Consider the following 17,045-nt stretch of genomic DNA (forward strand, 5'->3'; position numbering starts at 1 on the left):
GACAGAGAGAGAGAGAGACAGAGAGAGAGAAAAAAGAAAGAGAGAGTGAGAGACAGAGAGGGAGAATAAGAGACAGAGAGAGGGAGAATGAGAGACAGAGAGGGAGAATGAGAGACAGAGAGGGAGAGAAAGAAAGAGAGAGAGAGAGAGAGAGAGAGAGAGAGAGAGAGAGAGAGAGAGAGAGAGAGAGGGAGACAAAGAGAGAGGCAGGGTCTTGAAGAGAAGATGTAATCGGTTATTGAACTGCCCAATGACCAACACCCCCTGAAATCCCCAGACTCGGGTGGATTTTAAATTTAATTATCCAATTCTGGACTCGCAACACCACACCACATGGCATAAACACAGACACGGAAACACAGACGCATATACACATACTATATTAACTGGTTTGAGGGAGACAAACGGGAAAAGTCTGAAGAAAAAAATTGACTGCCACCACCAGTACTCAACCAGTACACACACACATACACACACACACACACACACACACACACACACACACTCGCACGCATGTGCACACACACACACACATACACACACACACAACTCCGCCACAGATATGTACAAATCATGAAGCCTACCATGAACCTCCAGGGAAAATGTGACATTCACTGATCCTGGAGTATTTTTCAGAGAGATCATGTACACTCCACCATCTTGTATCCTCAAGTCAGTGATAGTGAATGAGAAATTATTCTTGTCCTGTTGTAAACCAACAGTTGATCTATTGACAGGTGATCCGTTGTGTGTCCACGTGACGGACGGCCATGGGTTGGTGGCAATCCTCAGAGTGACGTAAAACGTGACGTTTTCGCCCGCTAGCTTGGTACTGTTCAGGGTTGAGAATGTGTCCACAATCCGAGGAGCTAGGGAGAGAGAGAGAGAGAGAGAGAGAGAGAGAGAGAGGGAGAGAGAGAGAGAGAGAGAGAGAGTAAGTTACATTTATATAGACAGGTAAGTCTAACAAATGAGGACTGAGACCTCTACAACAGGGTTTTTACGCCTGAAAGCAGGTGCATGATTTAACAAGCCGGTTGTCAGTCTAGATTTTATGCGCAGGTGGAGAAAAAATGCGCAGAATTTTGGTAATTCGATGAAAAGCAGAAATGATAAGAAATAATAAGAAAAGATTAAATGAAAGCCTGCTCACAACCCCGCCCAGCCTTGCGAACTGGGTATGGTGGATTAAGAACCCGGTTCAACGCTCGAGCAAGCGCTCTCCACTCAATGTGTTCACAGCAACTGATAGGAAATCATATGAGGAAATATAGACAAGAAATAATAAGATAAAGAGAATATATTTCAACGCACCTCAATAAACGGAGCCCACATACGAGAGAGAGAGAGAGAGAGAGAGAGAGAGAGAGAGAGAGAGAGATAAAGAGCGAGGGAGAGAGAGCGAGAGAAAGAGATAGAGAGAGAGAGAAAGAGTGAGAGAGAGAGAAAGAGAGAGAGAGAGTGAGAGAGAGAGAGAGAAAGCACACCGAATTTACAAGCGCAATGTAACAGAACACAAGTCACTGATACCGAAAACTGCTTTGGCAGTACACACCTCAGTAATGTACTACTTCAGTAGTGCTAACTTCATTTGGACTACCGTTTTCTTTCATCGACAGGGAAGAGCTGACAACATGTTGCTCCTATTTGAGGTTTGGCTTTTACAGTACCTGGTACAAAGACTGGCCGACGGGAGAAAGGATGGAATCATATGCAAAGAAGGTGACAGACAAGTGGAAAACAGACGGACAAGTGTAATCAAAACTACAGACAAAGCGGAGGATGTACAGACCAACAGACAGACACACATACACACACAGACACACATACACACACACTCACACACACACACACACACAGATACACACAGATACACAGACAGATCAACAGACACACAGACCAACAGAAACACAGACAGACAGACACACCGACAGGCAGACACACAGATAGTCCAACAGGCGGGCAGACACACCGATGTTCATACAGATATGCAGACACACAGACAGTCCAATAGACAGACAGACATACCGACAGTCATACACATGTGCAGACACACAGACTGGCACACACAAGAAGCAAAGCAATTTCAGAACATACCTTGAACTTCCAGGAAGAACATCACTTTCTCTGATCCTAAGGTGTTGTTGATCAAGACTGTATAAAATCCAGTGTCGGACACCGCTAGATCTGTCAAGTTCAATGACAAAATATTGCTGGACAATTGCATTTTGCTCCCACTTTTGTTGATTGGCAATCCATTGTGCAGCCATGTGATGGTCGGCAGTGGATTCGGTGCACGTGTCAGGGTAACGTAAAACGAGATGTTTTCGCTGAACTCTTTCGTACTGTTCAGGGTTGCGAACGTGTCCACAACTGGAGGAACTGGAGGAAGAAGAGAAGGCATAGGAGATCAGGTAAGTTCGGCTTACAACCCACAGAACACTAATCTCATGTAGCTTTCAAGCTCTGGGAACACTAATCTTTTTTCTTTCTTTTGTACAAAGACCACTTAAATGCCAAACATGAGATGCAGCTAGGGGAAGCACGCACAACCTGAATCGTGATGTAGCCTAAAGGCCGATTCACAATACAACTTATTGCGACGCCACATGCGACTTGCGACACATGCGATGAGCTGCGATAGCGACACACGGTTCACAATATTCTTCATGTTTGTGACATCCTCATGCACAAGTAGTACTATGCACGTGCACTGCACGTGCACCCAGGGTCAAAACTGTACTCCATTTGTGTATGTCGCGTGTAGCATCTCGCAAAAGTTGAATTTTCTTCAGCTTCTGCGACAGGTGCCTTGCGATTGCTTGCGACAGCTCGCGACAAACAGTTTCTTGTCGCAACTGTCGCAAATCGTGTGTCGCGTCGCAGAAAGTTGTATTGTGAATCGCCCGTTGAAGCTTTGGGAGCACTGATCTGATCACAAAAAACAGCAATCCAAGTCGTATTTAGCACATGCGACACCTTCGAGTAGTAATGTTTTGACCCCGCCAGTCAAAGTGACCGGTATGTAGGCTGGTACGTGCCTAAAACCCGCTGAAATTCCCAACATGTTGGTATTTGCATTTCGGCACGTTTCCGTACGCATGGCGCCCCAAAAGCCAGCAAAAATACGCACAAACTTCAATCTTCATTGAAGCACATGCATTTCATATTCGGAACACAGTGCGCACCTGCGATTTAGGGCCTAAAATAGCACATCTAAAGTGCGCACTATACTCCGGAAAATACGGTATGCCAATCCGACAACATACAGACACACACATAGACACGGACAAAAAGGCCGGCAGACTGACAAAAAGACAGACAGACAGATAGATAGACTACTACAGAAAGACAGACAGACAGACAGATCAACAGACAGACAGACAGACAGACAGACAGACAGACAGACAGACAGACAGACAGACAGACAGACAGACAGACAGACAGACAGACAGACAGACAGACAGACAGAAAGATAGACTAACAGAAAGACAGAGAGACAGAGAGACACAGAGACAGACGGAGAGACAGACAAATAAAAAAGAACAGATCAACAGATATCATAACCAGACCGAGGGCGTGGGAAACGTAGCTATCTCAGAACATACCTTGAACATCCAGGAAGAACTTCACTACTTCTGTTCCTATGGTGTTTCTTATCGAGAAAATATACCATCCAGCGTCGGAGATCCCTAGATGTGTCAAGTTCAACGACAAACTATCACTAGACAATTGCATTCTGCTCGCACTGAGGTTGATTGGTGATCCATTGTGCAGCCATGTGATGGTCGGCAGTGGATTGGGTGTGTGCCGCAGGGTGACGGAGAACGAGATGTTTTCATTCATTTGTTTCGTGCTGTTCAGGGTTGAGGTCATGTACACAACTGGAGGAACTGGAGAGAAAGGAATACACCAAGGAAACAAAGTTAGTGGCCGTCCTGGGTTACCGATTGTTTTGCGAAACAACTTGTTGAAGTATTATGAAACCCCCACCCACCCACCCACCCTTTCTGTAGGCAAAACGCAGTCCAACAAAATGTTGATTTCAATCTTCGGCACCCATATGTAACTGGGCATTTTCCGTGTACATTTAATAATTGATTTCAAAACTCCTTAAAGCCCTCCCCATCCCCAAACGAAGACACTTGTTTTGAAACTAGTATTGGTAACCTTGGATGGCCCTTTAGTGTCACACAGCTTTCCCTCAAACAATCGACGATAACTGGGCCAAAACTACAGACGTGTCGGAATCGGTCCAGTTGGTCCGGTCATTGCCGAACCAACTTCTTGGCCTCCAGCACGTGTTTACTGCGGAGGTGGTCATGTGTACCAGCCATTTCATACAAATAAAATACCCAAGGTCATGATGTGGCCGGACCAATGAAAAACGGTTCCCGCCAGTGCAGAAATGCTCCAGGGGATTACATGTATACATTGAATGTTCATTTCATACTCATGGAAAAAGTTCCTGGAGACAAAAATGCCATCCATGTGACAAGCAGGCCTAATGTTAGTCTCCGTACAAGCAACATTTCCGGAGTTTTGCACGGGTTCGCATCATCTTCATGTACACACAGCTGGATAGTTGCTTCGCTGCAACCACCTGAAACGAAGGCAATGAAAGCACACGTGGAACCTATAAAAAGAAAAAAAAGAAATGTAGCTTGCGAAGAGCCTGAGCTCAGTTCTGTTCTCCAGTCTGAATTCAGACAGGTCGGCAGGCAGACATACAGACAGACAGACAGACAGACAGACAGAGAGATGGTCGGATGGACGGACGGACGGACAGATACAGATATGGATGGACAAACGGACAGGCAGATAAAGAACGGACTGATGGACGGAAATATAGAGAGATGGACGGACAGACTGACGGACAGATAGAGAGATGGACGAACAGACGGACGGGAAGACAGACAGATGGACAGATGGATGGACAGATAGAGAGACGGACAGACAGACACATGAACAGATAGAGAGATGGACGGACGGATTGATGGACAGATAGGTAGATGGATGACAGACGGACGGACATAATATAAAGAGATGGACGGACAGACAGATGTACAGAGAGATGGACGGACGGACGGACGGATGGAAAGAAAGAAAGATAGAAAGATGGACTGACAGACAGATCAAGAGATGGATGGACAGACGGACGGACGAACAAATAGAGAGATTGACGGACGGACGGATGGACAGATAGAGAGATGGACGGATGGACGGATGGATGGATGGACGGATGGACGGATGGATGGATGGACGGATGGACAGATAGAGAGATGGGCGGATCGTACAGGAAGGTTCATACTGGCAGGCGGACAGATGGGCTGAAAGAGAAACAAATGGGCTGAGATAGAGACAGGTGAGCTGATATAGAGACAGATGGACAGAAATTGATGCAACCACCAGTACACACCCACCCTGAATATCCATGGAGAATGTTGCATTTGCAGTTCCCAGAGAACTATTCACAAAGATGGTGTAAACTCCCCGGTCCGCGGGTAACAGATTTTTCAGTGTCAACGACAAGCCATTGCTCGACAATTGCGTTCTGTCTGAGCGTGTGTTGATTAGGGATCCATTGTGCATCCATACTATAGCTGGCATTGGATTGGGTGTGTATTTCAGGGTGACGGAGAAGGTGGCATTTTCACCGAGCAGTCTGGTGGTGTTTAAAGCTGAGAATGTGTCCACAACGGGTGGTGCTGGGAGGAATGAAAAACAAAGTGGAAATAGAATGATAATTACACAGAGTCACTTGGGCTTCACCTCCCTCCCCCCCCCCCCCCCCACACACGCACAACACGCACAACACACACACATACACACACAACCTCAGACATGCCCATCGCGGGAGCGATGATAGCGAACAGCTATGTTAGACATAGCAACTTGTGCTGGGATTACACCATTCAACAGCTTGCAAGGCTGATGACTTGACCGCCACTATTTGTAGCCTGGTATCCACCACACAGCTGTTTGAAGTGACTTTTTCTGGCCAGTGAATCCCTATTTTTTTTCACAAACACACACACACACACACAGGTCAGACCTCACCTCAGACATGCCCATCGCGGAAGCGATGATAGCGAACAGCTATGTTAGACATAGCAACTTGTGCTGGGATTACACCATTCAACAGCTTGCAAGGCTGATGAATTAACCGCCGCTATTTTTAGCCTGGTATTCACACCACAGCTGTTTGAAGTGACTTTTCTGGCCAGTGAATCCCCATTCTTTCATTTTTCCATTTTTTTTCTTCACACAAACCACACCACATACTCCGGCATACACTGGCTGTTGGTAACCACCCAAGAGAATGAAAGAAAAGTCAGGGAGAGTCCGAGAAAGAGAAGAAAGACGTGTGCGACCATAATTGTCGGGAATTGAACCCGCAACCTCTCGATTGGAAATCGACTGCACATACTACTGCACACACACACACACACACACACACACACACACACACACACACACACACACACACACACACACACACACACACACACACACACACACACACACACACACACACACACACACACACACACACACACACACACACACACACACACACACACACACACACACACACATACATGTACACACACAAACACAGACACACACACAGACACACAGACACACACACAGACACACAGACACACACACACACACACACACACACGGCGCCAAATGCATCACCATACTCTGCAGTAGACTGGAGAATGCAGTTAAACCAATCTCGGAACTTACCCTGAACATCTAGACGAAACGTGACCCTGTCTGAACCTTGGGTGTTATTCACCACACATGTATACAAGCCACCATCGGACACTTTCAAATGATTTCTTGTTACCATAAAAATATCTTTGGTTCTGGAAAAATCTCTCCTGTATAATGTTTCGCTGAGAGGGATGTAATTGTGGAAGATAAACCAGTTTGGGGATGGATTCGATAATTGGGTCAGGTAGATCATGAAGGTGATATTATCTCCAAGTTGTCTGGTGTTGTTCAGCACAGAGTTATGTAAGACGACTGGAGGAACTGCAAAGGGGAGAAAGACAACATTGACAAAAGAGAGAGAGACAGACAGAGAGACAGAGAGAGAGACAGAGAGACAGAGAGAGGGAGAGAGTGAGAGAGAGAGAGACAGAGAGAGACAGAGAGAGAGAGAGAGAGAGAAAGAGAGAGATAGATAGAGAGAGAGAGAGAGAGAGAGAGAGAGAGAGAGAGAGACAGAGACATAGAGACAGAGAGAGACAGAGAGAGAGAGAGAGAGAGAGAGAGAGAGAGAGAGAGAGAGAGAGAGACAGAGAGACAGAGACAGAGACATACACACACATATGCGGATAGAGGGATAGAGAAACACAGGAAGAGAAGGAGAGAGAGAGTAAGAAAAAGACAGAGAGAGAGAGGGAGGCAGACAGATAGACAGAGAGGGACAGAAAAAGAGAGATAGGGAGGAAAGGAGAGTGAGAGAGTGCGTGAGTTTGTGTGTAGGACCGGAAGACCGCTTGCCAAGGATTCCCCTTTGTTTGCCTAGCTACAACAGGCACAGGCAGGCAGGTAGTTATGTTCAGGAAGGGGGGGGGCAGACAGGTTAACTGAGAGACATCTGGACAGTATCTAGGTCAGGAAACATTGACACGTACACAGAATATCCATGGAGAACGTCAGGTTGTCACTTCCTTCGGAGTTGCTCATCAGGATTTTGTAGACTCCCCTGTCCAGAGGCAGCAAATTCGTCAGTGTCAACGACAAGCCACTACTGGACAATCGCATCCTGTGGGAGCTTGTGTTGATCGGAGATCCTTTGTGAGTCCATGTGATGTCTGGCATTGGATTTGGTGTATGTTTCAGGGTGACGTAGAAGGTGGCATTTTCACCTAGCAGTCTGGTGGTGTTTACGGCTGAGAACGTGTCCACGATTGGTGGCACTGGGGAAGGATGAAAACAAAGTGGAAATAGATTAGGAATAAGAACATTTCCACAACGGGTGGTGCTGGGGAGGAATGACAATAAGCCGGAAACAGAATAATCTCAGTGCGACCCTCAAACCTTAGGGGGCATCGCAAAAGTTTTTTTGTTGTCCCTGAAATGACCATGATTCGTGGGGGGGGGGGGGAGGGGGTGTGAGCCAAAATCGCAAATCCACCGACACTGTACATATGACATGTACATGCATGCGATTTTCGTCGCCCAGCATAGCAGGCTGTGTTCGTTTCAGAGGGAGGGGAGGGGTTTGTTTCAAATCTTTATTCTCACGATAGCCAGTGGGCAATAAGAGACAATAGTGTAAGAAAGGAGAAAGAGTGAGGTAGAATTGGGTGGCCAGGGCCTAGGGGTTAATGGATGGATGTATAGAGAGATGGACGGACGGACGGACGGAAAGATAGAGATATGGACAAACAGACAGATAGAGAAATGAACGTACAGACGGACGAACAGTTAGAGAGAGGGACGGACGGACGGATGGACAGATAGAGAGATGGATGGATGGACGGATGGATGGATGGACGGATGCACAGATGGACAGATAGAGGGATGGACGGATCGTACAGGAAGGTTCATACTGGCAGGCGGACAGTTGGGCTGAAAGAGAAACAGATGGGCTGAGATAGAGACAGATGAGCTGAGATAGAGACAGATGGACAGAAATTGACGCAACCACCAGCACACACCCACCCCGAATATCCATGGAGAATGTTGCATTTGTAGTTCCCAGAGAGTTGTTCACAAAGATGGTGTAAACTCCCCCGTCCGCGGGTAACAGATTTTTCAGTGTCAACGACAAGCCATTGCTCGACAATTGCGTTCTGTCTGAGCGTGTGTTGATTAGGGATCCATTGTGCATCCATACTATAGCTGGCATTGGATTGGGTGTGTATTTCAGGGTGACGGAGAAGGTGGCATTTTCACCGAGCAGTCTGGTGGTGTTTAAGGCTGAGAATGTGTCCACAATGGGTGGTGCTGGGGAAGAATAAAACAAAGTGGAAATAAAATGATAATAGCAAAGTGTCACTTGGGCTTCACCCCCCCCCCCCACACACACACACGCACAACACGCACAACACACACAGAATTACTTGTACTGGTACTTGTTGCTCACTGCCAAAACTGGTCACGTGGGTCTTCCCGGGAGAGGGGAGAGAGACTCGAAAGGAATCTTGGAAAAATGACTCAATTGGCTATTGAAGCGCCCAACGGCCGACACCCCTGAAATCCCCAGAACTCTGGGTGGACTTGAAAATGATCTCACTTATGGGCTCACCACACCTCAGTAAGTGGGTGAGGACAAGGTGCAGAAAAAGGATTGACGGCATCAGTATATCCGTCCCGGGATCCAACTGCAGTTACCCTTGCCCCCAGTGAAGATAATACTTGCTACTAGTGGCTAAATTAGAGTGGATCTCATACAAGCTTCACTAGCACCATGATTACACAAGAGTTGATCTAGCCAGAAGAAGTCCATGGTTAACAGGTATGTATACTTCAAATAAAAAGTATATGAACCCTGAAACCAACAAAGGTGGTAGGTACAACATTACACCTTCAAGCAGCCGAGCCCGTTGGCAACAGACCAAACACTATCCGGCATAAGTGTACCTACCAACCGAACTAGCTGGCACACACACACACACACACACACACACACACACACATACACACACACACACACACACACACACACACATACACACACACACACACACCCTCACACACATACAGACATACACACACCCTCACACACACACACACACACACACACACACACACACACACACACACACACACACACACAGTTACACACACACACACACACACACACACACACACACACACACACACACACACACACACATACACACACACACACACACACACACCCTCACACACATACAGACATACACACACCCTCACACACACACACACACACACACACACACACACACACACACATACACACACACACACGGCGCCAAAAACCTCACCACCACTGCCACAATTCAGGTTGTGCGTGCTTCCCCTAGCTGCATCTCATGTTTGGCATTAAGTGGTCTTTGTAAAAATAAAAATAAATGCATCACCATACTCAGCAGTAGACTGGAGAATGCAGACATACCAATCTCGGAACTTACCCTGAACATCTAGACGAAACGTGACCCTGTCTGAACCTTGGGTGTTATTCACGACACATGTATACAAGCCACCATCGGACACTTTCAAATGAATTCTTGTTACCATAAAAAGATCTTTGGTTCTGGAAAAATTACTCCTGTATAATGTTTCGCTGAGAGGGATGTGATTGTGGAAGACAAACCAGTTTGGGGATGGATTTGAGGATTGGGTCAGGTAGATCATGAAGGTGATATTATCTCCAAGTTGTCTGGTGTTGTTCAGCACAGAGTTATGTAAGACGACTGGAGGAACTGCAAAGGCGGGAAAGAGAACATTGACGAGAGAGAGAGAGAGAGAGAGAGAGAGAGAGAGAGAGAGAGAGAGAGAGAGAGAGAGAGAGAGAGAGAGAGAAAGAGAGAGAGAGAGAGGGAGAGAGACATGCAGAGAGAGAGAGAGAGAGAGAGAGAGAGAGAGAGAGAGAGAGAGAGAGAGAGAGAGAGAGAGAGAGAGAGAGACAGAGACAGAGACAGAGAAAGAGAGAGAAAGAAAGATAGATAGATAGATAGAGAGCGAGAGCGAGAGACACACACACACACATATGCAGACAGATAGATGAGCCAGGGACTACAGAAACCACCCTATGGCACTTTTTGGCGAAATTTTTTTTCTCTCAAAATGTTGGTATGGCATGGTAATGTGCTCAAACAAAATTTCGAGTTGATCTGCGGTGGTAAAAAGTGCCTAATCAGGGGATCGAAAGTTGTACAGTCCGTACACAAAGGGTTAATAATGGCATATAAATTAAGCGATATAGAGCAAATTTATGCGCACAGTTTTGTAATGTTCTTTGTATATCTTCATTCTTGCTAGTTAGGCAGTTGAAATGTATAGTGAACTATGCCCTCAGCGTCATCCAGGGACGCCTGCGCGCCGTCCACTAAATCCCGGTAGTACTGCCGCTCCTCTTGTGCTAGTGATATGTGCGAACGCAGGGCCTGGACACTACATTCCGTCTCTTCCTCTGTACGGGCGACACAAATTTTGTCCCGCAGATTGTCACACAGTGCGCATACGTCTGTCTTTGGCTTCATCACTTTGATGTGTGCTGCCTGTCTCCTCCAAATGTGGCAAAATGACCTGTAATGAACAGGTGAATACTGTGTGACGGTCTTGGTATAGATGTTGTGTACAGACTTCTTGTTCTTGGATGCTGGTAAGTATACTGGAGGGTCCTCATCACGACCTCGCCCCGGGTTGAGGTAGACCGTACATGTTAGCATATGACTATATAAACTGCACTATATCCTGCTCTATGTCTGCTGAAATGGCCAAGTGCTCTGGTGTTCTCCCAGTCAAGCCATGGTGTGCCAGTTGAACGACTCCTTTGTTTGCCTTTTTTGAAGGCGCTTCATTACATGACTTCCAACAGCATGAACTGCCATGAACACGTCTTTGCACAGCTCGTAGCCACGTACATGATAGCGGAAATAGAAAGGTCGATCACCAACACCAGTCATCGACTTTCGCATGCTTCTAGTCAGTGCGCCCAGAACAAACTACTTGAAGGGCTTTTTCGATTCTCGCAGTTTAGAGACTTCAAATATGTAGTCCTCGAGCTACTGCTCTGGGATGACTTTCCAATGATTCTTCGACTTGCATCCACAGCCTCTCTTCGCGTATGTCTGAAGACAGGAGACCACGCTTCACCTGCTCCGTCGTCGGTGGCTCAGGTGCGGGGGCATCTGGTTCGTCATCCAATTCCGAGTAGTCGGTGTCACTCTCCGCGTTTGAAATTTCCGCGCTGTCGGGGCTTGGCGTTTTCGACACAACACTAGCAGCACTCGTCTCGAGCTTGCTGTGACTCCATACTTCTTCTTCTTAGGTGGCATATCATCGTCGTCGCTGTCAGCATCGGTGTCGGAATCGTTAGCGGACGACTTGCGGGTGCCAGCGCTGAATCCGTAAAAATTCTCGTCGTCCGATTGAAGCGCCTTCGCATCAGGGACTAGTCGACTCCACACAGAATCGAGCTGCGTCGTCTACTAGATGTTGTAGCCATAATCAATCACAGTAAGTGGAGCCTCATGAGTTATGCGACAATCGCTCGAGCTCGGAATCCTTCCCCGAACACCGAACAAGAGGACAGCTCTGGAGTCTTGTCAAAACAAAAGTGACGAGTTTTGCGCTTCGCGTAACTTTGAGTCGCGTGACTTTGAAACGTCATAACTTGATTTTGATATCAAACGTCGTAGGGCGGTATCCATAGTCCCTGGCTCAATTAGAGAAACACAGGGAGAGAGAGAGAGAGAGAGAGAGTAAGAAAAAGACACATAGAGAGACAGAGAGAGAGAGGGAGACAGACAGACAGATAGACATAGAGGGACAGAAAAAGAGAGATAGGGAGGAAAGGAGAGTGAGAGAGTGCGTGAGTTTGTGTGCGTAGGACCAGGAGATCACTGGCCAAGGATTCCCGTTTGTTTGCCTAGCTACAACAACAGCAGCACAGGCAGGCAGGTAGTTATATTCAGGAAGGGGGGGGGGGGCAGACAGGTTAACAGAGAGACATCTGGACAGTATCTAGGTCAGCAAACATTGACACGTACACAGAATATCCATGGAGAACGTCCGGTTGTCATTTCCTTGGGAGTTGCTCATCAAGATTTTGTAGACTCCCCTGTCCCGGGGCAGCAAATTCGTCAGTGTCAACGACAAGCCACTACTAGATAATTGCATCCTGTGGGAGCTTGTGTTGATCCGAGATCCGTTGTGAGTCCATGTGATGTCTGGCATTGGATTTGGTGTATGTTTCAGGGTGACGTAGAAGGTGGCATTTTCTCCTAGCAGTCTGGTGGTGTTTACGGCTGAGAACGTGTCCACGATTGGTGGCACTGGGGAAGGATGAAAAACAAAGTGGAAAAAGAATAAGAATAAGAAAGTATCCACAACGGGTGGTGCTGGGGAGGAATGACAATACGCCGGAAACAGAATGATCCCAGTGCAACCCTTAAACCTTAGGGGTCGTCGCAAAAGTTTTTTGTTGTCCCTGAAACGACCATGATTCGTTGGAGGGGGGGGGGGGGAGGGATGTGAGCCAAAATCGCAAATCCACCGACACTGTACATATGACATGTACATGCATGCGATTTTCGTCGTCCAGCATAGCAGGCTGTGTTCGTTTCAGAAAAAGGGGAGGGCGTTGTTTCAAATCTTTATTCTCACGATAGCCAGTGGCCAATAAGAGATAATAGTGTAAGAAAGGAGAAAGAGTGATGAAGAATTGGATGGGCAGAGCCAAGGGATTAATGGATGGATGCATAGAGAGATGGACGGACGGACGGACGGAAAGATAGAGATATGGACAAACAGACAGATAGAGAAATGAACGTACAGACAGACGATCAGTTAGAGAGAAGGACGGACGGACGGATGGACAGATAGAGAGATGGACGGATGGACGGATGGATGGATGGACGGATGGACAGATGGACAGATAGAGGGATGGACGGATCGTACAGGAAGGTTCATACTGGCAGGCGGACAGTTGGGCTGAAAGAGAAACAGATGGGCTGAGATAGAGACAGATGAGCTGAGATAGAGACAGATGGACAGAAATTGACACAACCACCAGCACACACCCACCCTGAATATCCATGGAGAATGTTGCATTTGCAGTTCCCAGAGAGTTATTCACAAAGATGGTGTAAACTCCCCCGTCCGCGGGTAACAGATTTTTCAGTGTCAACGACAAGCCATTGCTCGACAATTGCATTCTGTCTGAGCGTGTGTTGATTAGGGATCCATTGTGCATCCATGCTATAGCTGGCATTGGATTGGGTGTGTATTTCAGGGTGACGTAGAAGGTGGCATTTTCACCGAGCATTCTGGTGGTGTTTAAGGCTGAGAATGTGTCCACAATGGGTGGTGCTGGGGAGGAATAAAACAAAGTGGAAATAGAATGATAATAACAAAGTGTCACTTGGGCTTCACCCCCCCCCCCTCACACACACACGCACAACACGCACAACACGCACAACACGCACAGCACACACACACACACACACACACACACACACACACACACACACACACACACACACACACACACACACACACACACACACACACACACACACACACACACTTACTTGTACTTGTTGCTCACTGCCGAAACTGGTCACGTGGGTCTCCCCGGGAGAGGGGGAGAGACTCAAAAGGAATCTTGGAAAGATGACTCAATTGGCTATTGAAGCCCCCAACGGCTGACACCCCTGAAATCCCCAAAACTCTGGGTGGACTTGAAAATGATCTCACTTATGGGCTCACCACACCTCAGTAAGTGGGTGAGGACAAGGTGCAGAAAAAGGATTGACGGCATCAGGATATCCGTCCCGGGATCCAACTGCAATTACCCCTGCCCCCAGTGAAGGTAATACTTGCTACTAGTGTGGGTGGCTAAATTAGAGTGGATCTCATACAAGCTTCACTAGCACCATGATTACACAAGAGTTGATCTAGCCAGAAGTAGTCCATGGTTAACAGGTATGTATAAGGTATGTATACTTCAAATAAAAAGTATATGAACCCTGAAACCAACAAAGGTGGTAGGTACAACATTACACCTTCAAGCAGCCGACCCCGTTGGCAACAGACACAACACTATCCGGCATAAGTGTACCTACCAACCGAACTACAGTCCATTCAGAAAAAGATGGACTTCTAGCTTTTGGCCATAAATGGGTCAAACTTTGAGTTTTTTTAGAATTTCTTTCTGCAATCCCCTATGGAATCCTCTTCCAATTAAGTTTCTGAAGTCTATTTGTCCAAAAAGCAAGCCATAACAAGAATAGGATATCGGCCAGGTTTTGCCCCAGAAGCATTGAATTGGAAAAAACCATCAAAATCCAGGCCGTTTGACCCTGCCTGCAACAGTGCATTGTGGGGTTCGAACCCCAGTTCAGGTACCCTTTTTGGACTCTTTTTCAAAGTTCAAATTTCGCAGCACTGCACTGTGTACAATGAAATCACGAAAAATCGCCAAATACGGGAGCTCGCCAGAGCCAGAGCCCATCTTTTTCTGAATGGACTGTAGCTGGCGCACACACACACACACACACACACACACACACACACACACACACACACACACACACACACACACACACACACACACACACACACACACACACACACACACACACACACACCCTCACACACATACAGACATACACACACCCTCACACACACACACACACACACACACACACACACACACACACACACACACAACCACATACACATACACACACACACACGGCGCCAAATGCATCACCATACTCAGCAGTAGACAGGAGAATCCAGACATACCAATCTCGGAACTTACCCTGAACATCTAGACGAAACGTGACCCTGTCTGAACCTTGGGTGTTATTCACGACACATGTATACAAGCCACCATCGGACACTTTCAAATGATTTCTTGTTACCATAAAAATATCTTTGGTTCTGGAAATATTACTCCTGTATAATGTTTCGCTGAGAGGGATGTGATTGTGGAAGACAAACCAGTTTGGGGATGGATTCGACGATTGGGTCAGGGATATCATGAAGGTGATATTATCTCCAAGTTGTCTGGTGTTGTTCAACACAGAGTTATGTAGGACGACTGGAGGAACTGCAAAGGGGGGAAAGAGAACATTGACGAGACAGAGAGAGAGAGACACGCAGAGAGAAAGAGAGAGAGAGAGAGAGAGACAGAGACAGACAGAGACAGAGACAGGGACACACACAGAGAGAAAGAGAGAAAGAAAGAAAGATAGAGAGAGAGACACACATACACACACAAACACACACACACATATGCGGACAGAGAGAAAGAGAGACACAGGGAGAGAGAGAGAGAGTAAGAAAAAGACACATAGGGAGACAGAGAGAGACGGAGACAGACAGACAAACAGACAGACAGATAGACACAGAGGGACAGAAAAATAGAGACAGGGAGGAAAGGAGAGTTGGAGACAGCGTGAGTTTGTGTGCGTAGGACCAGGAGATCACTGGCCTAGGATTCCCATTTGTTTGCTTACCTACAACAGCAGCACGGGTAGGCAGGAAGTTATATTCAGGAAGGGGGGGGGCAGACAGGTCAACAGAGAGACATTTGGACAGTATCTAGGTCAGCAAACATTGACACGTACACAGAATATCCATGGAGAACGTCCGGTTGTCACTTCCTTCGGAGTTGCTGATCAAGACTTTGTAGACTCCCCTGTCCCGGGGCAGCAAATTCGTCAGTGTCAACGACAAGCCACTACTAGACAATTGCATCCTGTGAGAGCTTGTGTTGATCGGAGATCCGTTGTGCGTCCATGTGATGTCTGGCATTGGATTGGGTGTATGTTTCAGGGTGACGTAGAAGGTTGCATTTTCACCTAGCAGTCTGGTGGTGTTTACGGCTGAGAAAGTGTCCACGATTGGTGGCACTGGGGAAGGATGAAAAACAAATTGGAAATAGAAAGAGAATAAGAAAGTATCCACAACGGGTGGTGCTGGGGAGAAATGACAATACGCCGGTAACAGAATGATCTCAGTGCGACCCTCAAACCTTAGGGGTCATCGCAAATTTTTTTTTCCTTGTCCCTGAAACGACCATGATTCGTTGGGGGGGGGGGGCTGGGGGGGGGGGGGGAGGGGATGTGAGCCAAAATCGCAAATCGACGGACACTGTACATATGACATGTACATGCATGCGATTTTCGTCGTCCAGCATAGCAGGCTGTGTTTGTTTCAGAGGGAGGGGAGGGGGTTGTTTCAAATCTTTATTCTCACGATAGCCAGTGGCCAATAAGAGATAATAGTGTGAGAAAGGAGAAAGAGTGATGAAGAATTGGGTGGGCAGAGCCAAGGGATTAATGGACAGATGTATAGAG

The 17,045-nt window shown here is 47.0% G+C and overlaps 1 protein-coding gene and 1 long non-coding RNA gene across 2 annotated transcripts; both read right to left on the reverse strand.

Annotated features, from left to right (window-relative positions):
- Positions 1-296: 296 nt before the first annotated feature.
- On the reverse strand, positions 297-16,500 carry LOC135827151 (hemicentin-1-like). Its single transcript, XM_065339677.1, has 6 exons — positions 16,314-16,500; positions 15,503-15,793; positions 13,762-14,046; positions 3,609-3,893; positions 2,098-2,382; positions 297-310 (listed from the first exon to the last, which is right to left on the reverse strand). The coding sequence occupies exons 1-6, from the start codon at positions 16,498-16,500 to the stop codon at positions 297-299; spliced, it is 1,347 nt and encodes a 448-aa protein (XP_065195749.1).
- LOC135827762 (uncharacterized) lies at positions 7,686-12,865 on the reverse strand. Its single transcript, XR_010555549.1, has 4 exons — positions 12,726-12,865; positions 10,143-10,433; positions 8,689-8,973; positions 7,686-7,940 (listed from the first exon to the last, which is right to left on the reverse strand). It is a non-coding gene; the product is annotated as an uncharacterized LOC135827762 (long non-coding RNA).
- Positions 16,501-17,045: the final 545 nt, after the last annotated feature.

This window comes from Sycon ciliatum, chromosome 11, assembly GCF_964019385.1.
Source record: "Sycon ciliatum chromosome 11, ocSycCili1.1, whole genome shotgun sequence".
Taxonomy (NCBI): domain Eukaryota; kingdom Metazoa; phylum Porifera; class Calcarea; order Leucosolenida; family Sycettidae; genus Sycon; species Sycon ciliatum.